Here is a 23,593-nt window from a genome sequence, read left to right as displayed (position 1 = left end):
TACGTGTGCTCCAAGGACCTTCTTTATTCTTTTAGCGACTTCATATGTCCGAAAGCGTCCCCTGCCTCTCATCCCATTTCCTCTTCCACGGGCGGATACTTGCATGGGAAAAAAAAATGGCTGAAGCAGTATAGAAGTCGCTCCCCCGCCCTCTCCTCCATCATCCCCGATGAGGGTAGTTTTTACAGGCGGTTGAGATTTCTCGTGTGGTCACAGACGGTTTGTGCCCACCTGCACGTTTTGTACTTCTCATTATGCGGAGTCGGGGCGGGGATGGGGGCATTCCAGGAGCTAGAAGGACTCAGGCCTCTCTTGGACCCCGACAAAGTCCTTTCCAGCATTTTGTGCCCATAGGGACTCTGTGGCCTCCACTGGCGACAGCACCCATGGAGGGGAGAGCGGCCCGGTTGGCCAAACAGACACTTGGCAGGGCTCGGATTTCCTGGACCGGATGGCGGCCCGGAGGCCGCGGCGCGGGCCGAGCACAGGATACGCGGCGGGCGTGCGCATCCAGGGATCCGCCCGCGCTCGGCCCCTGGCGCAGCTGCAGCGGATCCGCCACCTCCTCCGGGACTTGGAAGCGGCAGGAATTCCCCCTCCCCGGCCCCGCGTCCCCCTCCGGCCCGGGCTACGGGGCGGAGTCGCCCACCTGTCATCCGAGACGCCCCACGTGGGTCGGCCTGGGTTGGGGGCGGGGGTTGAAGGCAGGGAGAAAAGGCGGAGGCGGCGGGGGAGGTGGGAGTGAGGGTGGGGAGAAGAGAGGAGAGGAGGAGAGAGGGGAGCTGCCCAAAGCCGCGCGGAGAGCGAGAGAAGAGCAGCAGAGAGAAAAAAGAGGACCTGTGGCGTCCAGACTGGAACAGGTAAGGGGCGGCAGGTGAACAGAGGAGGGAAGCCTCGGGCTAGAGAGAGGAGAAGACCAGAGGCAAGCGCGAGGAGAGCTGCGGACGAGGGACAAGACAGGACGGAAAGAAGAGTAGAAGGGGAACCATTCTAGGCAGAGGAGGGGCGAGGGTCCTTCAACGAGCGGCGGCGGAGGACCCGGGGCCGCTGCCCCTTTAAGGTTGCCAAGGCAACGGGTCTGGCCAGAGCGAGGCGCATTGACGTCAGCAGCCGGGCACTGATTGGCTGCGGCGCGGCCGTTTCCGGTGGAGCCGCCGAGGAGCAGCTGTAGCCGAGTGGATTCGGGCTGGGAGGGAAGCGTTGAGGTAGCTCCGCCGGCCGCCGCCTCGACCGCAGTCCGAACCCGCCGCCGCCCGCCCGCAGGTGAGAGGCCTCGGCGGGGGCCCCCGCGCGCCCAGCTTTGCCGCCAGCCGCCCGTTTGGAGGCGCCGGGCCGATCCAAGATGGCGTCGCGGGGAGCGACCTGCGGGGGACGGCCGCACCCCCTGCGCCTCCCGGCTCGGCGCCTCCAGAGGGCCCCCCGCGGGCCTAGCTCCCTGGCCCGGGTCTGCGCCCCCCAGACCCCCGGGGCCCGCTCCGGCCGCCCCGCCCCTGCGGCCTCCCCGCTCGCCCTCCCGCGTCTCCTGAAGGACGGTGGCGAGATGTCCCCGGAATCCGCCATCGCCCCCCGGCCTTTCCGGCTGCTCCGGGGACCCGGCAGTCCTTGTTTTCCTCTCTCCGGCCTCTCCCGCGGGCGCTTCCCCTTCCTTCCCGGGATTGTCGCCCCGCCCCCGCGGTGGTCGTCGCCCGGCCGCTCCGTGGCTTTCTGTCCCCTCTTCCCTGCCCCCCTTTCCCGGTCCCCGCCCCCCGCCCCCCAGGTCTCCCCTTGGCCTTCCGACCAGAGCGGGTTGCAGGATGGGCCTCCCTTCCTCTCGTGGCCGTGACTGTGGCCTAAGTGGAGTGAAGGGCACTTCCGTGTCCTTGCCCCCGAAACGTGCGCGGTACCTGTGACCCGCCCCCCCTCCCCCGGCAGCTCAGTGTAGGTGCGACGCCGAACGGCGTCACCGCCGGAGGGATGCCCGAGAGATGGGTCTTCTCGGTGCTCCGAGGATGACCCCCAGGAAGGGCTCCTGGCTGGTCTGAGGGTCTGCGGCCTGAATCAGCGAGTTTCTCAAGGTGTCTGGCATAGCGCCTCGCATGTGATCCCTTTGAAACGGAATTGTGTCACAACCGACTTTATGAAAGAAAGAATCTCAGTGTTTTCTTAGGAGGAGAGGCAATGCAGTGTACGTTTTGCAGCAGTTAAATAATTGGGGGCGGGGGGAGCTAAATTGTTATGCTTTTACAACCAAGCACGAGGACGGACTTAATCTAGATGTATTCGATTAAAAAAATAAGACCGTGAAATACGGATATTCTGGGGTTCACACGGTGACCTGACTGCGCCAGTCCTGGGGCATTTATGTTAATATGCTACCTTATTTCCAGTGTCTTCCTTTCGGTGTTTTAAATACATTGTTGCAAACAACAAACCAGTCTCAGGCTTAGCCCCAGTTCTCTCATTTCTACCACAGACCTGATCTTCGAATGATTTCTCTGATCCGTTGAATACATGTATTGATATTCCTGAGATGGATCTGAATGTTTTGAAGCATAAAAAGATCTGATTGATCATTGTTCTCGGTGGCTTTCAGTACAGTATTTTTTCAAATGCAGAAAATCCTACTGAAGTGGATTCTCAGTTCATGTGGCTGTCTGAACTGGAAAAGGGGCTGGTGTAAATCTGTCCGAAAGTACCGTGTTTTTTGTGTGTTTGTTTTGTTTTTTGTGTTTGTATTAGAGTGTTTATTTCTGAATTAGCAGCATGAGTCTTTTTCTGTGGCCTCTTAGTTTACGTGCTTGTCAGGGAGCTACAGACTTTCTCATGGTCTGTTATTTAGTTTACTCGTTATTGACCCTTACCATGAAAGTTGTCAAAACAAGATGCCTAACAGCACGGTAGCTCTTTACTCGGGCTGATTCTTTCTCCTTTGAAATTTACAATGTCATCTCAGTGGTTTTGTGTGCATTATATTTGGGAAAGACCGACTAGCATTGAATTCAGTTGCAAAGTGGAGGAGACCTCACTTTTATCTTCTAATCTTAATTACTTAATAATTAGGAGTTGAAAGGAAAACAGTTTATGGCTCTTTTGTTAAATTAGTAAGCTTTTAATTCCAGGGTAAGGTTAGCTGCCCATTGTTACATTTGTTTATTTTACTTCACATCGAGGTAGTTTGAACCTTCTAAAATTCACTAAATGCAGTTTTATCTCTTGAGTCTTCATGTGAGTTTAAAACTTAATGTTTTAACACTTTCCTGTCCAGATGAATAAAATGGTTTTTTTCCTGTCCAAATCTTTTATCGTTTACTTAGTAAGGTGTTTCTTTGTTTGTGTGGGGTTTTTTTTCTGTTAAGGATTTGCCCTCTTACTAGTGGGTAAGTGTGTTATCATCTAGAGCTGGAATCTGGTAAAAAGAGTCTAGGATTAAAAGTTGCTTTTATAACTCGTCTGGGGTTTCTTTTGTGTTTTAAAAAATGTTGATTGTGCTAGTAGTTGGCTAACCAGAGCCTTTGCTCCAGTGGTTTGCTGGGTGAGATTAGGACACTCCCCTGGGATCTGGGTTACGAATAGGGAATGTCAGATGTTCTTTCTTGTGCTTTCTTGCTTTCACTTAGAGCTGACTTGTGTGCCCTTATAATTCTCTGTCCCATTTGCCATGTACACACTTTGCACGGCATCATGATTTCTTTTGTAGGAGGAGAACTGAATGAAATTCCCTTAAGGGCCTGACTCCTCAGCACCCCGCCTCTGCCGGGGATAAGTGGCTCATACTTCCAACGGAGAGCTGAGGTTCTTCTCACTGTGGCTGCCTGCAGAGCCTAGATCCTGTGCAGCAGGACCTCAGTGAAACACTACTTTGAGGGAATGCTATTTCTGTACATACTTGACTCCCTAGCCCTCACCTCCCTGTTTAAAAAAAAATCTACTTAGAAAGAAATCCTTGTGAATCAGTTGCCTAGTGAATTTGTTAGGTCTAAGGCCAAATTGACATTTGCTCTTTGTAAACAGTTTTCACAGGCATCTGTGTGTTTTCCCCATAGTGAGCCATGGCGTCTGGCAGCACCGCCAGTGAGGAGGAGCGCAGCCTCCGGGAATGCGAGCTCTACGTGCAGAAGCACAACATCCAGGCCCTGCTCAAGGACTCCATCGTGCAGTTGTGCACCGCGCGGCCTGAGAGGCCCATGGCATTCCTCAGGGAATACTTTGAGAGGTTGGAGAAGGTAAAAATAAATGGGGCGGAGCATGAGATGACCCTGACTTGACGATTGTTAAAGGGGATGCTGTAGAGTGTCGCTGATTTGTACCTTTTGGAAGAAAAGGAATTCTGACCAAGTCATAATCTATAATTATCATCATCTAAAATAGAACTTCAGAAAAGAAATGTAGTTAACGCACTTGAAGTGATTTTTAACTTTGTCATCAGTAGAATTTATCAAAACCAATCTGTATGCTAAGTTTACTTGGCTAACAGGTTTTCGTCTTCCAAACACAGTTCCTTGTAACTGTTTTAATTAGTACATAAAACTGACTAAATGAAATAACTGACTAGGTACAGTTGATCAGAAGTAGTACGGCAGAAACTAACACAACATTGTAAATCAGCTATACTCCAGTAAAAATTTTTTAAAAAGTAGTACAGCAGTGGTACTGCTGTACCACTGAAGTGAGAAATTCTACAGTACTTGAAAGCATTTAATGCTTTTTTCTTCAGCAAAGCAAGTGAACTTATAAGTTTTATCCCACCTTTTGAAATCACTGTAATGAAACAGTTGAGTCTAGCCTTGGACTGATATTTCAGAAACTCTGAATTAGTGAAGTGTGTTTTACTGTAGAATATGTCTCAGGTGAATCGACTCTAGAACAGAGAGATCAAGATTGATGGTTGTCAAAATTTTACTTTACAGCTCTGGTCAGGACTTGTTTCCTCTTGAAAAAAAATTAGTGCAGTTTTTAGTCGTTGTTGTTCATCCTCATTCTGTGTATGTCAGTGGGACCTAAGCGTGTGGTGTGGGCTTTTCTAAGCAAAATGATCATTTTTCATCAAGGTCGATGCTTCAGTTCACTTCCCTCAAAAAATGATGAATGAGAAAGTTTGGATTGTTAAATGTTTTGAGTAGTTTGTTTGATTTGCTTCTGAAATTCAGCGAGATAAATTTACAGGTTTTCTTAAGCATATTGAAGTTTTGATGTGGTTCATAATTGTGAACCAGTTGGGAGGCATTTTCTTAGGTATATGATTGTTAATTATCTAATTGTATTGCAGAAATATTTGTAATATATCCCACTGGTTTGGACAGTTTCTTAACCAGCATAATTTACTAGTAAAAGAGTCTGTTTTACTAGTGTTTAAAAAATGTTTGGGTGGCTCAGTGATCAGGAATTTTCTACTGTTTTCTTGAAAAGCTGTTTGTTGAAATTGGTGTCTAGTACCGTGATTAGACTAATCAAAAACAACAACAGGGGCTTCCCTGGTGGCGCAGTGGTTGGGAGTCCGCCTGCCGATGCAGGGGACGCGGGTTCGTGCCCGGGTCCAGGAAGATCCCACATGCCGTGGAGCGGCTGGGCCCGTGAGCCATGGCCGCTGAGCCTGCGCGTCCGGAGCCTGTGCTCCGCAACGGGAGAGGCCACAGCAGTGAGAGGCCCGCATACCGCAAAAACAACAACAACAACAACAAAAAATTAACCAGTCCCAATGAATGTAGCCTTGCTGTCTTGGAATTGTGGTAGAAAGTCTGGTTTTCTCTTATTTCAGCAGTTTCCTGATAGTGAAATACTGTAGCGCCAGGCTGCTGTGGACCTTCCCTGTTTTGAAGTGAAGTGTGTTTCTGGAGACCTGATTCTGAAATTGGTCACTGTAAGGTGATCCCTCTTCTTCTCTTTGGACATCAATAGAAGCCATCTGATGAGGGGATGAGGTTGGTGAGGCGTGAAGGGTGTGTCTTTTTATAGGGAGTGTTGAGTGTGTGGTGCTCGTTTCAGAGCCTGTGCTCGTAGCCCTGTTTCAGCACGGAGCAAGGGGAGAGCAAGAAATGATGATTAAAGTAGCTTCCTTGCACGCGGGCTTTTTTAATTTAATGTGTGTTGGCTTCTTTGCCTTTTAATAAGAGTCACAGCTTAACACTTTTTCTTATAATTCAAGGATCTTTGTTCACTTGCATACATTCCTTTAGCCAGGGTTGAATGTAAATATCTGGACTTTCAAGTAACTAGGTTTTCAACTTTTCAACAGGTCATTGTTCTGTGCATTAGGTGTTAGGTTATATGTGTGAAAATATGGTCACGCTCTTGTCATCTCTTTCCCTGTGTTAACCAGGGGTCACGTTTCTGGTACCCTCAACTGCTCAATAAGAAATGCACCAAAAAACTCCATTGAAAGCTTCTGCGTTTTATTTCAGACTGTTACCTGTAATTTGAATCCTCTTTTCTGCATATATTTATTAGAACCTCCCTGTCTGATAGATCAGAGGAATTTTAATAGCTCCGACCATGGAGTGTCTTCTGTGTGCCAGGTACCGTGTGAGCACTTTACATACATACATACATACTCATTATTTCAGATGTGTGAGGTTGGTGATTATCACCATTTTACAGAGGTAGCAGGCAAAACTAAGAGAAATCAAGTAACTTGGCTGTGGCCATACGGGGTAGTAGCTTTATGTTGTAGTACCATACGACCCCCAAATTTCATTCGTTTACTACAGAAGTCCTCATTTCTTGGTCATGTGCAGCTCTTGTGGGCTCAGCCCATCTTCTCTTCTTGGCTCCATGTGTCTTGTTCTGGGGTTGAGTGGAAGGAGCTGCCCCCAAGGCCGAGAGGGATCGGATGCTGCAGGGGCCAGAGTCAGATCTTACAAGAGGACATGCTGTGGCAAAACAAGCCACTTACCCAGCCCCAAGTCCGTGGGACGGGGACGTTTACTTCACCTACAGGGAAGCATGGAATGGCAGGGGCAGGGAGGGGACAAATAGTGATTGTTGAAAGCATATTAAGTAAGCGGTGGGCACAGCATCGGAGCTTAATACTCTAGGATGTGTTGACAGTAAGTGGACTGGGAGGGGTTCTTTTGTCTGTTTTTGTTTTAATAAGTGAGAGAACTGAGGAGGGAGGAGACTGACCGAAGGATGAACGACAACAGCAAGAAAAAGGACGTAAAAATGTATAATAGAAGTCGATGATCTCAGTAATGGCTCTGACTCACCAGGATTAGGTTCTAGCTGATTGCTATTGAAGATGAAAACCCATGGAACAGTGTTAAAATCAAAATGCTTTTGGTACTTCAAAATTGTCTTAAAAATTCAGTTAGATAGAAGACAGTTCCAAATGAGATATTACTTGTGAAACTTTCCATGAAATTTTTGTGAAATATCAGTGACAGATTTTGGGGTAGAATTTGTGTTTTCATTTATACTCTTGAACTTTAGACTTTGGGGGAGACTTGAGTTTTAAAGTTCTGTGTTAATATGGAATGGGAAAACCTTACCTGTTTACTGGAATTACCGGAATGAAAATGAAGTGGGTTTTCTTTAAAAATGTATTTTTTAAAAAAATGGTTGTATATTTGCACATGGTTCAAAATTCTGCAGGTACAAAAGGATATGACAATAAAAAGTCTTTTTCCCACTTCGTTGTCTTCCTAGAGTGCAGGAAGATACTGTGTTCCAGGGATAACGTATGGGCACTTACAAATTCATATCCAGCATGTGCATGGTATTCCATTGTATGGATGTACTACAGTTTATTTAATCTCCATGTTGACGACCATTTTGGTGGTTTCCAGTGTTTTACTATTAAAAGCAATGATATAATAAATAACCTTGTATATCTGTCATTTCACACACACGCATATTTTAGAATAGATTCCTGGCAGTAGACTTACTGGATTATTTGGTCAACAGGTAAGTGCATTTGTAACTAAATATGCAAATATATTAAAGTTGGTTTTGTTATAGGCTTTTCTTACTGTGTTTTTAATTGAAAATTAGAAAATCTAGAGAAATGAGAAAAATAAAGCCAATTCCTCCCTCCAAAAAATAAAAAAATAAAAATCAAACATGAGACTATAATAGAGATAAACACTATTAATGCCTTGATTGTTATCGTTCTAGACTTTCCTTGCTGCGTTTATATGTTCTTTTATTTGTCTTGATGCCAAATGCAGAGCTGAGTACCATGCAGGAGAAAAAGTAGGCAGCTCCTTAGTTTCTTTTTTATCAAAAAATTTTCAGAAATAGTAAATGCTGAGTTCATTTAGAATTTGAAAGACGGCTTAGAAAAATAATGGAGGGTGAGTCAGATGAATGAGAATGTAAATAGCTCACCATTCTTGGCTTTTTTCATTCTGATTTTACGTCCGGGCATAACTCATTCTTTACTGAAGACCTGAGAGGAATTTCTTTTTAAGGCCCTAGATCTGAAAAATAAGAACGTTAAGTAGTTGACATCAGTTTTAAACGGATTGGTTTAATAAGTTTTTAAAAGCGGGTAGACTTTTTTTTGTTTTAACTTCAAGTGTCAACCCTGACCATAAAGAATGCATCCAGCTCTGTCAGGAGAAGTATTGTTACATCCGATCTTAGTTAAATTCTAGGTTACCATCACATTTCATTATTTGTTTATACCTGAGACTCCAGCTACAATATGAGCTCCACAGGCTCAGGGCTCTCTCCTATTGGTGTTTTTTTTTTTTTAATAAATTTATTTATTTATGGCAGCGTTGGGTCTTCGTTGCTGTGCGTGGGCTTCTCATTGCGGTGGCTTCTGTTGTCGCAGAGCACAGGCTCTAGGCGCGCGGGCTTCCGTGGCTGTGGCTCGAAGGCTCTAGGGCACAGGCTCAGTAGTTGTGGCGCGCGGGCTTAGTTGCTCCGCGGTATGTGGGATCTTCCCGGACCAGGGCTCGAACCTGTGTTTCCTGCATTGTGTTTCCTGAATTAATGGAGTAGCAGTAATCTAGACATTCTTCTATGACTTTGCTGTGCCTGAGTGATCATTCCGAGATGGCATTCTTGGGCGGGGCAGGGATCTCACACTGATTTCCCAGCCTTTTGTTTTGCAGTTCATTACTGTTGAGTGCATTACAAATCATTGTCGGTATATTATCATAATGAGTATATAATTTTTTATTTGCATGTTATGTGCCCTGTACCAGTGGCTTTTGTTCATTAATAAATATAGCATCTGTTACCCTCTGAGAAACAGTGAAGTCTTTCCAGAGTATTTCTTTTCAAGCTTGACTCTCCATTTTTTCCCCCATTTGTAATTGACCTTTGCCCCTTAACTTTCAGCTTGGTAATAGAGGGAGAGATTTGAAGTGACTGAGAAGGACCGTCATTGGAGTATGAGAATACCAGCTGAAGAATGCCATGCTGAAGGGTCTCATTTCATAAACTTATAATCTTTTTCAGGAGGAGGCAAAACAGATCCAGACTCTGCAGAAAGCGAGCTCTCGTGCAGACTCGAGGGAGGATGAAATCTCTCCTCCTCCACCCAACCCAGCGGTAAAGGGCCGGAGGCGACGAGGTGCCATCAGTGCCGAGGTCTACACGGAGGAAGATGCTGCATCCTACGTGAGGAAGGTAGTTTTGATATCTGAACACTGAGGACATGGTTTGGGGACCCACGTGGTAGTCATCCAGTCTTCTTTGATGAATGCGTGCACTGTTTTGAGTAGTAAAACACAAACAGGATGGATTGTACTCCATCCTATACAGTTCCTGGGTACTTGGGGAACAGGTTTCTGTAACAGCATGCCATCAGAGGAAATAACTAACAGTAATTATGAAACAGTGCATAAGTGAGTTTTGGGGGTTTTCGTTTGCATGTTGTTGTTTCGCAGTAGAAGAGCAGGCAGTACTCCTTTTTCTCTTGAATCATGGTGTCAGTTTCTTGACATCCTGTAATTCATGTTGTGGCTTTCAACCTTTTACCCTACAAGCGTCATTTGTCTCAGTTGGCTCTTAGAGCCAGTCTGCCATTTCGAGTTACGCTGTTAGCCTGAAGGGGGAAGAGAATTGTGCTTGCAAGAGGTTGTGAGACTAACAGTACCTGATCACAGTTTAGAAAATGACCAGTTGTCATAAAATGCTTAGTTTTGCCTCACTAATCACCTCGGGCAAGGTGATTTTGGTTTGTTCCTTTAGTTGTTGACTAGGAACCAAATACTAGCCTTTAAACACAGGCCTAGATGTAGGCAAAGGGGATTATTGAGTCAATATTTGTTGAGAACTTCGTGGATCAAAGACAGTGTGAGAGTGTTGTGTTGAAAATATTTAACTCAAAGCAGCCTTGTTTAAATACCGTAATGTAGCTTGACATTTCATTGTAATTTAGGTTGCAAACATGAAGTGGTCTTGGTTTATGGAATCGTCATTTTGACTTTCTGTTCTTTCTTAGGTTATACCGAAAGATTATAAGACAATGGCTGCTTTAGCCAAAGCCATTGAAAAGAATGTACTGTTTTCACATCTTGATGATAATGAGAGAAGGTAGGTACAGGCACTTTGTTACACTGTTTTTCCAGCACAGGTGTGTCCCTAACCAGTCTCATCACCGTCGCACGTTTTAAGGCTCTTAGTAATCGTTCACCTGCTAGCACCCCAGGCTGAGAATCCCGGAGCTTTACTTCTAAGGTTAATGTTTGAGATCCACAGAAGCAGCACATGAAATGTAACGCGACGCCTTCTCTTCCTTGCAGTGATATTTTTGATGCCATGTTTCCGGTTTCCTTTATTGCTGGAGAGACTGTTATTCAGCAAGGTAAGGGCGGCTGCTTTTATGGCACGCACTGTTATTATTGAAGTTGTTTTCCTCTTTAAGCCCACGATTTTCCTTCTGTTATACTACTAGATTTTCTTATTTCTTTTAATTAAAATCTTCTGAGCTAAAAGGCACACTTTGCCTAAGGGACTAATATTTCCCTAACATCTGATATAGTTTTGTTTATGGTAACTGTTAGAGGGAATTCATGCATTTTAACTTTGTATGGAATTCCAGGACCACACATATTTCACATATCCTTTATATTGCTTATTAACCACTTACAAAGTAAAATAAAGTAGAAAATAAGCAAAACACTTCTATTCTTCATCATCTAGCCCGTCTCTTTGTAAGGTTCTGTGCCTTCTACTGATTCTTACCTTTTTTGACCACATATAGTAACATGGATCTCATCTTTTGCTGTCCTCCCTTTCTTCCTTTCTTATTTACTCTCGATGTTTTCATGGGTCTTCATAATCCATATATTTTCTTGTTTAGTGGCAGTCTGATATTTGTTGCTTACTATTTGAGTTGTTTCTTGTTTTGTTGTTATAGATGATGTAGCCTTTAATGTCTTTGTACACACAAGTGGCTTTTTTTTTTTTTCCAGAGGCATTCTTTGCCACGAGATGACTAAAAACTCAGTTTTATGACTTCTAAAATAAATGGCTCGACTTTTTTCTTGAAAGGTTCTGTTAATTTGTAATATACTCTTCTCTCACAGCACCTCTCTGACATAAGTTCATTATTTTACATTAATTTGGTTTGATTTGTGCTTCTTTAATTAATATGCTTCTAACTTTTTTTTTTTTTTTTACTCTTCTCGCCTTTAGGTGATGAAGGGGATAACTTCTATGTGATTGATCAAGGAGAGATGGATGTAAGATTTAATAATTGCAAAAATATGTTGATAATCTTAAAAGTCAACTTGTTGATATTTATTGCTTCTAAGAGTTTCTGAAGGGCTATTACATCCTTGTATGTTCGATTCCTTTTGCCAAATATTTTACTGACACAGATAACTTCCTAAAGGTAATTTCTTCAGCTAGACCTACAGTTCAGAACTTTTGCTAGATAAGTGGTTAAGGCGTGTGTGTGTGCTGTGGAATAAGACAGGTGTCAGGGAGAGTCTAGACCGGTCGTGAGCTGGGAGACTGGGTACAGCTTTCTTGGCTCTGGAAGTCTTGTTGCTCCCATAAGATTATTAGAAAACTCGGTACCTCCTGCAGGTAAAATGCTTGCCTAGCACCATGCCTGGCACAGTGCTCTGTAAATACATGTGGTTAATATTAATGCTTAGTTCACTTTTTTTGCCCTGGTCATCCTTACAGAGGACCTTTTTCTTATCAGATAATTAAACTAGGTAAATTACAGACACTCTGAACTTACTTAACTCATTATCAGAAGTCAGCTGTTTTGCTCCATTGTGTACCGAAAATGTAACACATTTTATTTTTTAAAACAAAGTTCAGGATTCTGACCTCTTAAAAAGGTTTGCAGGTTTTTAATACTTACGTATTTGTCTATGTAGAAAAAAACAATGCTTTTGTATTTTAGGTCTATGTCAACAATGAGTGGGCAACCAGTGTTGGGGAAGGAGGGAGCTTTGGGGAACTTGCTTTGATTTATGGAACACCTAGAGCAGCCACTGTCAAGGCAAAGACAAATGTGAAATTGTGGGGTATCGACCGAGACAGCTATAGAAGAATCCTTATGGTAAGATACATGGGTTTTGGAGTGTGGCTCACAATCCAGGCTGTGTAACTAATGTTTAAATAGCATCACCACATTAAAATGAGAATATTTTTTACTTTTAATGATTGAATGCTTGTATTAAGCCCAACTTAGCATTATTCATTATACCGTTTGAGACAGTGATCTTTTAGAACAAAACTTTGGCCAGAAATAACATGGGAAACAAATGTGGTGTGTATGCAGTGGTCAGCTTATGTTTGGGAATCTCTCCACTTGTCAGTCAGTGCATCTTCCCTTAGCTGATCTTTACACATTACAGTTGGCCTGAGAGGTGCTGCTTCCGGGTGCATGACGTTATTGAAGGCCACTCAGAAGCCATCAGCTTCTCTAAACGGAAAGGAGGTTAGCAGTGATGCAGGTTTCATGTCCCCTCTCACTGTAAAGGAATAAACGAAGTAATAAAACCATTGGAATGTTCTGCTGATGTAATTAGACTATATGAGAACTTTCTGACAAATTTATGGAGTAGCTTGGGTGTTTAAGTCCCAGTAAATGGCATTAGTCATCTTAAATGGCTTTCTTAAATTTGTGTATTACATGTCTGGCTGTTTGACAGTACGTGGTTGGACGTACTTAGAAAATTTTCTGTACTGGGGGATGGAGATATGTATATCTATTGTGTATATACTTGTATATGTATATGTATATGTAATAGATACATACTATATAATAAATATTAAATACATACTTAGAAAATTTTCTGTACTGGGGGATGGAGATAATGTATATCTATTATGTATATACTTATGTAATAGATACATATTATATAATAAATATTAAATAATATAAATACATATTATACATATATATTTATAAGTATATAAATTGCCAAGGCAATTTACTGTGTAAGGGATGTTTATTATAGAGGAACTGTGTGTTTCCCCTTTCTGTCCCCCAGATGTATTTAGCAAACCTTGCAGATAAGACATTTTGGGTTAGTTTGGGGTTACGGCACTTTTTTTTTGTCAGGGTGGGATGTTGTTTCTGTGGTAGCAGTTGTATTTCCTTCCTTCTGTGGAGGATCAGGGTTGTGGAAAAGGACCCTGGGCTGGAAATATATTCAACTGTAGTCACATATATTACTTGGGTTTTTGTGTTTTTGTTTTGTTTTTTTGGAGAACTGATTGTTTGCTTTTTTGACACTTCACTAATTTGTGAATCCTTTGGGCATATACCTGGTGGTTCTTTTAGGAGCAAGTTACTAAGAGCTTTTGATTGAACTGAACAGAGGGCTTACCATCTTCAACAGGAAGAAACCAGTCATGTATCAAGCAGCAGTAGCAAGCTTTGACTTCTCTGTTGTTGTTCATTTACTTGAAACAGTATTTCTTACTCCACAGCATTATGTGAATTACACTTTCTTTTTTCATTTATAGGGAAGCACACTGAGAAAGCGCAAGATGTATGAGGAGTTTCTTAGTAAAGTGTCTATTTTAGGTAAGTTTTGGAAGATTGCACGGAGAATTGTTATATTGAAGTGTTAGTAATGCTTAAGGAAACTGATTGTATTTCATAAAGATTACTCCAGTTATCAACTTTTTCTTTTTTTAATGGTTAACAAAACCCACATGGAATGCAGAGTTGAAGTGTGACTAAATTAAAAGTAATTTTAAAGTGTGTTTAATTCGCTAGTATATGACAGACCTCTAAATTAGAAATAAGTGTTACTTATTCCTCCTGGAGAGACAGAAAGACTGGAAGTGCTCTCCTGAGTGTGGACTTTCACAGTTATTCCCCCTGGGACTTGTTTCTCTGTTGCTCCATCAGTGAGTTTATTGGTTCAGGAAAGTGAGTATTTCCAAGAATGCATTTCCTCTGTAGAAAGAATAGGTGTCATTAGCTTGCTTTCTCTGAAAAAATGCTAGAAGTGTGGGGGAATTTAGAGTAAAGTAGGGTAATTGGAGGCATTTCTACATATTTTGTTATGTGGACTTAGAGATATTATTACAAGCTGTTCTTCATTGGGAGGGGAAATGGCGATTTTTATAAGGTAATATAGTCTTGAGTCATTGCTTTGTTATAGTGAATTGACTTTTTTGCCCTTATTTGTCCTTTCTCTGAAATGGTTACATTTGTTTAGTGTCTTGGGTGTTAGTTTGGCCTTTGGGAACAAAAGTTATTTTCTAGTTACTCTTGTTGGTTTTGTAAATAAATTCTACTGAGGATTTAAATTGATACATTATTTCTCTGAATCTCTGGAATTATTACTTTTGGGTCCTGTAATTGTAGGTTCGATTTGCATTGATGGCAATCTTTAGGAATACTTAACGATTACATTTTTCTTATCCCTGTACCATCGGATGCAGTTGGTATAGGTTAACCTGGCCACTTGGCTACTGAAAGAAAGCTCTAGGGTCATCTGTAAGTAACAGGAGGATCTTGGTGAGACGAGAGGTAGTTGAAGACAGGTGCCGTGTTGGATTAGAGCCACTACTAGAGTATTTTGGTTGACTTCTTTATACCTTTTGTTTTGAGATTTTTAGCAATACCAAATAATGCAGAGAAATTCTTTTGATTCCTGCCTTTTAGAATCTCTGGACAAGTGGGAGCGTCTCACGGTAGCTGATGCTTTGGAACCAGTGCAGTTTGAAGACGGGCAGAAGATTGTGGTGCAGGGGGAGCCGGGAGATGAGTTCTTCATTATTTTAGAGGTAAAGACGGGGCAGCACCGGGCGGGGAATAGGGGACACCAGTTCTCATTTACAGCTACCGTTCTTAAGATAAACAGTTTTATTTAAAAATTATCGTTCCCTTTGAAATGTCGTTGTTTGGCTTTCGGCCAGGCCACCACATTTTAAATGAGGGCTTTGCGTGAAGTAATAGCCGAATTCTGACCTACTCGAATTAATTCTCCTCACAGAAGCCAAACAGAACTCAGCCATTTAGCACACAGGCTGTGATGCACTGCACCGTTCTTGTTAAAATCATGCATTTGGGCTAATTTGGCAAACAGGATCAAAGGCAGGTATTTAAATTCTAAATGTTACCATGTTTTATATCGTCACAATCCATGGAAATGTATAGCAGATACTCTTGCCAGCCAAGGAGATCCACAGAGCAGATTCGCTGTGAATGTGGCTCAGTAGATGCTAATCGGTGTTGTTTAAACCAGGGGTTGAGGAAGTCTTTCTGTAAAGGGCCAGACAGTAAGTAATTTAGGCATTTATGAGCCATAGTGTTTCTGTTGCAGACTCAACTCTTGTCATAGTGGGGAAGCAGCCATGGACAGTATCTAAATGAATTGGTGTATTATTCCAATAAAATTTTATTTATAAAAGCAGTGAGCTTGGATTTGGCCCTCCTTCTACAGCTTGCTAACCTGAGTCTGAACCCTCGAAGTACCTCAGCGTGATGAGAAGTACCTCCTAGCAGGAACTGCTGGGGTAAATAAGCATCAAGCCTGTAGTGACTCTTCAATTACCGTTTATCACATGAACACAGAGGATTTGAAATAACTGCTGAGTCTTTTTTTTTTTTGCAGAGTAGCTAAAATTGCACAGGATATTTAAAATGCCACCCAGGATCTGAAAGTATTAATGTGTTTTGCTTTTTGGTGATTTTGTTATAGGGTTCAGCTGCTGTGCTACAGCGTCGTTCAGAAAATGAAGAATTTGTTGAAGTGGGAAGATTGGGGCCTTCTGATTATTTTGGTATGTGGATTTCCTCACAATAAACACATAGTTTCTGTAAGTCACTTCTCAGTGAGCTATCACAGTCTTTCATAATCTTGCCTTTTCTTCTCCTGAATTTTATTTTTTTATTTTTATTTATTTATTTATTTATTTTTTGCTGTATGCGGGCCTCTCACTGTTGTGGCCTCTCCCGCTGCGGAGCACAGGCTCCAGACGCGCAGGCTCAGCGGCCATGGCTCACGGGCCCAGCCGCTCCGCGGCATGTGGGATCTTCCCGGACCGGGGCACGAACCCGTGTCCCCTGCATCGGCAGGCGGGCTCTCAACCACTGCGCCACCGGGGAAGCCCTGAATTTTATTTTTTATTTTAGTTTTCGGCTCTCAGAGAAGTAGTGTGAGATTTTGACCTCGACTCAGTTAATAATTAAGTTATTGATTGTCTCATATCTGTCAGTTGGTTTTTTCCTGAGGTGCAGATGTAGTGTGGCCTGTACTGAGTTACTAGGAGGAAAAATACGGGTTTTCTTTTCCCCGGAGGGTGCCCCTCAGAAGACGTTTCTGAGGGAGCTAGCCCACCCTCAGCCCTTTCCCTCCTGCAGGCGAAATCGCGCTGCTCATGAATCGTCCTCGCGCTGCCACCGTGGTTGCCCGTGGCCCGCTGAAGTGCGTCAAGCTGGACCGCCCGAGGTTTGAACGTGTTCTTGGCCCGTGCTCGGACATCCTCAAACGGAACATCCAGCAGTACAACAGTTTTGTGTCCCTGTCCGTCTGAAACCTGCTTCCCGTGCCTCCCTTCCGCCTCTCCCTGTCCAGGCTTCCCCACGCAGACTGCTCTCTGGCCCCTCTTTGCAGCGCCACGTGGCCAGTGGCATCGCAGCTTCTTGTCGGTTTCTGTTAAAAGTTGCTCTTATTGCACCATTTTTATTTTGGAGCATTAACTGAGTGCTCATACACAGTTAAATAAATAGAAAGAGTTCTGTGGAGACTTGGCTGTTCCTGCTTCTCTGTGCAGTGTTAGTGTTCACCCTGGGCCGCGCGTGCCATGCTTTCTGGTGAGGGCAGACCCTGCGCCACATGAGTTACCGTAGAGTCATGATGTAACCGTGCAAGATTGCCTTTCAAGTGACAGAAGTTTCCTGTTGCCATAAGCAGATTCTAGACTGTGGCCATATATGCTATATTTTATAGAATAAACGATTTCTCATTAAGCTCTGAGGATTAGGAAAAACAGATATAGAAAAATCTTAGTATAGTAGAAAGACATCTGCCTGTATTTAAACTAGTTTAAGGGTGAAAAAATGCCCATTTTTGCTAATTATCAGGTGGAAATGACCTGTTCAGTTCTTTTTCTTTTCTTTTTAACAAGAATTTTTATTTGTCAGGCGACTTTGCCTGGTTTTGTTTATATCTTGTTCTCAGTGTGTCCTCTCCAGTTCTAAAATATGTTGAGGAGTGGCTGTCTATACCTACCTGCCTTTTAAGGTCACACCAAGTCATAAGCTGCAAACATTGGGTAAAGACTGCACTGCATCGGCCTCAGCTCACAGACCGATCACACCTTCACTTACCCAGCTGGTGCCAGATGGTGACCATCACACGCTGAGTTGAGAAGAAGAATTTGAGGTCTGCACTCTGGTTGCTAACTTAGAGCTTTGGGTTAATGTGTATCCTTCAGTTGAGTCCAGGATAATAATCTCTTACGCTCTTTAAGCACTGATTCCAGGAGATTGGATTTACTGGGAAAAGACAGACTAAATGTCGTAAGCGAAAAATGGAGGTGGGATTGCTAAAGGGAGAAGTGGCAGGTGGACAAAGCTCAGTGTTGGGAGCTCTGCCCCACTCAGTTCACTGGGGCAGGAGATTTGGGAAGAAGTGTTTTACTTTGCTTTAACCTTTCCTCCCCTGTTTACGTCAACTAGAATTTATGGTGGGTTGCGGGGTGGGGTGGGATGTGTTTGTGTTTCATATTGGTCTAAAAGGCCATCCTACTGAAAAGTTCTGCTTTCCTATCTACCACCGTATTTCTCTGGCAAACTTTTTTGTGTAAACGAGTGTTTTGAGTCTTAACTTTATTTCAGTATTTTCCAGCCTTATCAAGGTTATGTGTTGTTACATTATTCCATGTGCACCAATGATACCCAACTGTTTATTTTTATTATTGTTATTTTTTGAAACAAAATTTCACAGTTCCATAATGTAGGCACTTTTATTTGCATTGTGATTTATATAGTATATAGGGTTATATTGGGGGTGACTGCAAGCATTTTTTCCATCTGTGTGCATCTGGCTCTGATTTTTAATCCCCTCTCCTTCCCCTTTCCCAGGTAATTTAAATTGGTCATGGTAAATTTTTTTCATAGATTTGAACAGCTTTTGGGTTGTTACTAAGTTTGGAGTATAAATCTGGGAAAGAGATTTTATTTACATTTTAGTGTGGGATAGAAAGCCATCTTATTTCAAATTTTTTATTTTTCAAAATAATCTTTACTAAATGAGGATTTTCTGGTCTGTATTTTGTGTTTAGCTTTTTATATTTAAAAGATTAAAAATAAAAATTATGTTATTAGCTTAAAGCTTGATTTGATCTTTGTTTAAATGCCAAAACTGTACTTAACTAAATTATTTAGAATGCCATAAGTTTGCAGAGTTTCATATATGTATATAATCATGCTCATGTGTATGTTCAGATTCATAACAGTGATTTCTAAATGAGTTTTGTTCTTAAATCATTTGGCTTTGCTGTTTACTCCCTTTTGTAATTTTTAATCTAAGAAAATTTAAGTCTGAATTTTAAAATGATCACATTTAAAGCCTTATCTTTGTGCAGTCTATGTGAGAAATCACGATTGGCATCATTTGTCTCAGTGGATATTCAGGGCTTTAGAAGTCATTATTTCTGGGCTTGGTAAGTGGATTTATGAGCTCCACTGCTCTAGAAAGCGTAGATGGCCAAAGGACCATTTTGTATTGTTGCCTGGTCACTAGTCTGATTATACTGTGTGTGCTAATATACCCTCTTCTTTTTGTTATAGATTGTCTTAATGGTAGGTCAAGTAATAAAAAAGATTAAATAATTTAATTCTCTAACGAATCAGTTTTTCTTCCCTTTCTCCTTTGCTTCTCTTCTTCCTCTCCCCCCCACCCCCGAAGCTGCTAATCCGGTGGGCATGAGTGCAAATCGAAAGTGAATTAGGGGATCGGTGTTTTGAAACAATAATGTGTTTGTTTTCAGTGTTTTCCAATTCAGTTTGTCAAAGAATGAATCTAAAAACCTTTCTTTAAGGGTAATTGAGGTGTAGCAGATCTGTACTGAGCAATGGAAGGAAAACAATAAATCAGAGGTCAAAGATTTCCTTTTTATTGAGGGTAGACTGGTTCTCTGGCTTTGGAACTTTCCCACACTTAATGGGGGATGTCATTTCTAGGTCAGCATACTCTTTGGTTTAAATTTAATATGTGCATTCATATATTTAGGTATGCTTCTATATTTCGCATACATACAAAGTCATTTCTAACATTTCTCATTTCTGAGGCGGGGACGATTAAATTGAATTCATTAGCATATTGGAATTAATTCATTTACATCCAGTGAAGTTGGAGATAATGTTGTATTGCCCAGAACACTGCTTAAGCTGTGCGACTTTGTAACACATGCACTTTGTCCAGATTCAGTAATCCCCTCCCTCAACCTGCTGGAGTTGGAACCTTTTGAGTCACAACAGAATATAACTGAAGAACATTTTCCTGGGTTGACTGTACTGCTGGTTGTAGTTTAATTTTCCCTCTAAAACACTGGCTTATATGAAATCCCTTTTTGTATTTTAATGACTTAAATATTGACAGTGTAAAATTGAAGTAGTACGATGTTAGTTTTCTTAATATTGCTTTCTCTCCAACCACAGATGAACAGCTGAACCCTTTTTGTATTTTTGTTAGGCCCTGGCAGTGTACTTCTAGATGGGCTGAAACAACATGGAGAAGCAGTGTGTTGATCGCCATCATAATAGCCATCAGGAAAGACTGTGGAGAGAACATAAAAGGGAGAATGGTAAATCTCTCCCTTCTTACCCTAAGGAGTTTCACACAGCAGTCAGTGTTACTGTGTGCGTTATAAAGTTAAAATTTGTGGACTGACAGAAGTCCAGAGCTGTGACTGCATCTTGATGCTGCCTAAAAACCCAAGCCACTAATGAGCAGAATTTTTTCGTTTTGCGAAAGCTCTCTGCCAGTGTAGCTTAAGTAGCTTTGTGGTTTTCTAAGTCACCACTAGATGGAGGGCTTTTTATCATCTTTGTTAGCCTCAAAGTCAGTTACAGTCGGTCCTCGTTGTTCACGGATGCTATATTTGCGAACTTTGCAAATTTGCGTACTTGCTGAAATTCATTTGTAACCCCCAAATCAGTACTCCCGGCACTGTCACAGTCATTCCCAGACTTGAGTGGAGAGGGGCCCGCGTCTCCCGACACGCGAGTGCCTGGCGGAGGTCAGACCAGGCACACTCTGCCTTCTAGTTTCAGCTGGGATCAGATGCCCTTGTTTTGGTCTATTTAGTGCCACTTTTTTGCATTTTTGTACTTCCTGTTGGTGATTTCTCTATTTAAAGTGGCCCCCAGAGGAGTGCTCGTGTCCTGGTTGGGGGTCCCGAGGGTGAGATGGCTGTGGTGGGTCTCTAGAGGGGTACGTGTCAGCCAGCTTCTCTCAGGCGTGAGCGGCAGCGCCGTTGGCCGAGCTCAGTGTTCATGAAGCAACAGTGGATACTAACTGAGGTGTCTTCAACACACCGTAACACAGGAATCAAGATTGTGTATTGGTAGGTTGACAGGAATGTCACCAGAGGCTCTCACAGGAACCTATAGCCCTGTATCGCTTCTAGGGGAAGGCGGCTGTCTCCGCTGATTCCATGTCCTTGGTGACTCATCAACCATAAAACTACCACAGATAAGAGAATCAACTACCCTTTTTACCGTCTTCAGACTCAGATTGTCCTCCTGACTTTGGGGGAGGCTAAGTGAGTTCCTCCAGACGGCTTTCTCCACCAGCTCGTGGGCTGTCGGTTCCCTTTCATTTTTTAGTTTGCTGTCAGTAGTACTGACAGGAAAACACGAAAAGTTCTTAACCTAGAGACAGGAGAGTTTTTATGTCATGGAAAATTGAACAGTGGTCCAAAATGAGCGTGCTGGAAGAACTTGATAGATCTAAGACTGGGGTCTTTTGTTTTCTGGTATTTTTGACAAATGGTAGAGGCTTAATTTTGGTATTAGTGAAAAAATAATGGGTGAATGATGAAATATCTAGGTACGCGACATACTGTGGTCAAACTCAGTTCTCTTACTCTCAGTCTGTAAAGTACGCCAGCATTTTTATTGTAGGCCATCTGAAAACTAGTCCGTTGTCATGGAAGAGGCCGGGTCGAGGTGGAGCTGGGCCTGCCTTCCTGAGCCTCTGCAATTTGGAAGTTCAGACCATTTTGTGCTATAGTCTCTGAACACCTTCGCCTGAATATTCTCCTCTCGCTCCGCTGTGTGTGATTACCTGGCTCCCCCTCCAAGAGGAAACGCAGGCTTGAAGTAGAAGAAACCATCTGTGAAGTGGGAGGCCTTGAGCAGCAGTAGGGACGCCTCAGTAACACGAGGCTCTGGGATTGAGGTTCCTCTACTGAAGACTGGTTTTCGTTTTAAAGCCAACAAATACAACTGCGTGAATTGGGTGAGATGCTGTTGAGTTTTGCGTTACAGTGGAAAGAACGCTTTGGGATAGTTTTGAATCATTAAGTTGCGTGATTTTAGTTAACCTTCCTGAGCCTTAGTTTTCTTGGAGGTACACTGGGGGTCAGGGATCCTGTCTGTTGGGGAGGATTGGAAGCCTGCGTTTGACTTTCGCACGTGGAGAACGTGCTCCGTGAATGGAAATGGTATCACTATCACGGGGACGTAGGTTCGGGGCAGCGTACCAGCGACGGGGGCAGCCGGGCTGGGCCGGAAGCGCCCCTGTCTCTGGGCACACGGCAGACGTCTTGGATGACGTCTAGGGGCGTCTTGACCTCATACCCGCTTTAGCGACAGCCTCTTCCCACCCCACTCGTACTGGTATTTGTGCCTCTGGCCTGTACCAGAAAAGCTGAGCGGATGAAATCAGCCGTTTTTACTTGCTGAGTGATTAATGTGAATACACGCCTATCCTGTGTGTTTTCGTGGATTGTTGAATAAGAAACAGTCTCCTATTCAGACAGGAGCGGGTCAGCAGGGAGGAGGCTGAAGGGACAGGAAACCCCTGAGATGCCCACTTTTGAGGGAGGCTTGGAAAGTAAACTTGACTTAGTGTTTTGAGTGAGCAGAGGGGGGTGGCATCCAGAGTGCCAGGCTTCTCCAGACAGCCCTGCTGCGCTTGGGCACGGGTGGGGGACAGTTCCTGAGCCTGAGGGGAGGAGGACTCACCGGTGGGCTCGGGTCGGCCCTGACTGTGCTTCAGGGCCACCCTCGCCTTGCCTTCTATTGTTGCTGGATGCCAGCTTTGACAGCCTTGATGTTATTTCAGTTGACGTTTACTCTTCGGATTGAAATATCCCTTTGCTGATACTCTGAGTAAATCCCTGTGTTATTTTCACCTCTTGTAATAACACTTCTGAGAAATTACTTTAGGACCAGTCAGTAGGGATTATTGTGTTCAGGCTGGGCCACAGTGTTTAGAATATGAATAGAAAGTGTGCAGACTACTTTGAACCAGGTGGAGTTACCAGATTTAGGGCTGTTTTTGGGGGTCTGCTTGTGAGATGCCAGATGTTTATTAATCTGGATCAGGAATTATCCTTGTAGATGTAATAAAGATCTGGGGGTGTCCATCTGATGTCCCGTAATTTTATTTGTTACAGTTAATGCTCTCTGCTGGGAGCCAGGCTTCCAGGCCGGCCCGTGTCCAGATTTCCCAGTGGGCTTAGCAGGTGGTCTGTGGCCTTGAAGCCGAGCTTCTGGGGAGATGATGGGGAGCCAGGGCAGTGCTCCAAGGAGGAAAGTGCAGTGGGTCCCACTTCTTTTGCTCTTTTGGAATCATCCCAGTGCCCTGCCTGCTTCGTGAGCTCCTGACCCAGGCCCCAGCCTGACTGGGGCCTGCGAGGACACTGTGGTCCACACTCCAGAGTCCACCGCGGGCTCCAGGCGTAGTTCCCGAGGTTGGACTCGTCCAGCCCCTAGCTGGGGCCGGAGTCTGGGGCCGACTGTCCCGTGGGGCCGTTGGCCACGACGCTGTGCTCTCCGTGGGCCTCTATGCAGCCCTGCACGGTCCTGAGGACAGTCTGGAGCCTGCGATCCAGGGCGAGGAGGTGCGGCTCTGTGAGCACAGGCGTGAGCTGGTCTTCCAGCAGCGACTCCCTCATTACGTCGCTGAGTCTGTAGTCGGCTTGGGCCAGCAGCTGCAGGTGCGAGAGTGTTTTCCTTTTTATTCTGGAAGGACAAAGTCAGGGGACCAAGTAAGTAAAC

General features: G+C 43.7%; 2 protein-coding genes across 8 annotated transcripts in view; one reads left to right on the top strand and one right to left on the bottom strand.

The window, feature by feature from the left end:
- Positions 1 to 1,150: 1,150 nt before the first annotated feature.
- Positions 1,151 to 17,104, top strand: PRKAR1A (protein kinase cAMP-dependent type I regulatory subunit alpha). 2 transcript variants are annotated; one of them, XM_022589794.2, is made up of 11 exons: positions 1,151 to 1,263; positions 4,023 to 4,202; positions 9,385 to 9,555; positions 10,373 to 10,464; positions 10,674 to 10,735; positions 11,569 to 11,615; positions 12,293 to 12,451; positions 13,867 to 13,927; positions 15,020 to 15,141; positions 16,059 to 16,140; positions 16,721 to 17,104. In XM_022589794.2, the coding sequence occupies exons 2-11, from the start codon at positions 4,029 to 4,031 to the stop codon at positions 16,891 to 16,893; spliced, it is 1,143 nt and encodes a 380-aa protein (XP_022445502.1). In that variant the 5' UTR covers positions 1,151 to 1,263; positions 4,023 to 4,028; the 3' UTR covers positions 16,894 to 17,104. The 2 variants fall into 2 exon arrangements, with proteins under 2 accessions (XP_022445502.1, XP_089757842.1); XM_089901716.1 differs by lacking the exons at positions 16,059 to 16,140; positions 16,721 to 17,104 and adding an exon at positions 15,351 to 16,000.
- Positions 16,720 to 23,593, bottom strand: part of FAM20A (FAM20A golgi associated secretory pathway pseudokinase) — a 52,796-nt gene continuing 45,922 nt past the window's right edge. For 2 of the 6 annotated variants that reach the window (XM_089901712.1, XM_089901715.1), the window contains exon 10: positions 20,024 to 23,557. In XM_089901712.1, coding sequence (XP_089757838.1) covers positions 23,165 to 23,557 — 393 coding nt within the window. In that variant the 3' untranslated portion in view covers positions 20,024 to 23,164. Of the gene's footprint in view, positions 23,558 to 23,593 lie in introns of all 6 variants that reach the window. The other 4 variants (XM_089901713.1, XM_089901714.1, XM_022589792.3 and 1 more) reach the window with 4 other exon arrangements.

Source organism: Delphinapterus leucas, chromosome 19 (assembly GCF_059928025.1).
Source record: "Delphinapterus leucas isolate spDelLeu-1000000601 "Yukka" chromosome 19, BTC_Dleu_Yukka2, whole genome shotgun sequence".
NCBI lineage: Eukaryota > Metazoa > Chordata > Mammalia > Artiodactyla > Monodontidae > Delphinapterus > Delphinapterus leucas.
This window is presented reverse-complemented; position numbering and strand designations above follow the sequence as displayed.

Excerpts from the sequence above, each read along its gene's own strand:
- PRKAR1A (XM_022589794.2), top strand. The coding sequence starts at position 4,029 with ATGGCGTCTGGCAGCACCGCCAGTGAGGAGGAGCGCAGCCTCCGGGAA. Across the intron at positions 13,928-15,019 it reads TAGTAAAGTGTCTATTTTAG|AATCTCTGGACAAGTGGGAG; the intron begins GTAAGTTTTGGA and ends CCTGCCTTTTAG. Across the intron at positions 15,142-16,058 it reads AGTTCTTCATTATTTTAGAG|GGTTCAGCTGCTGTGCTACA; the intron begins GTAAAGACGGGG and ends ATTTTGTTATAG.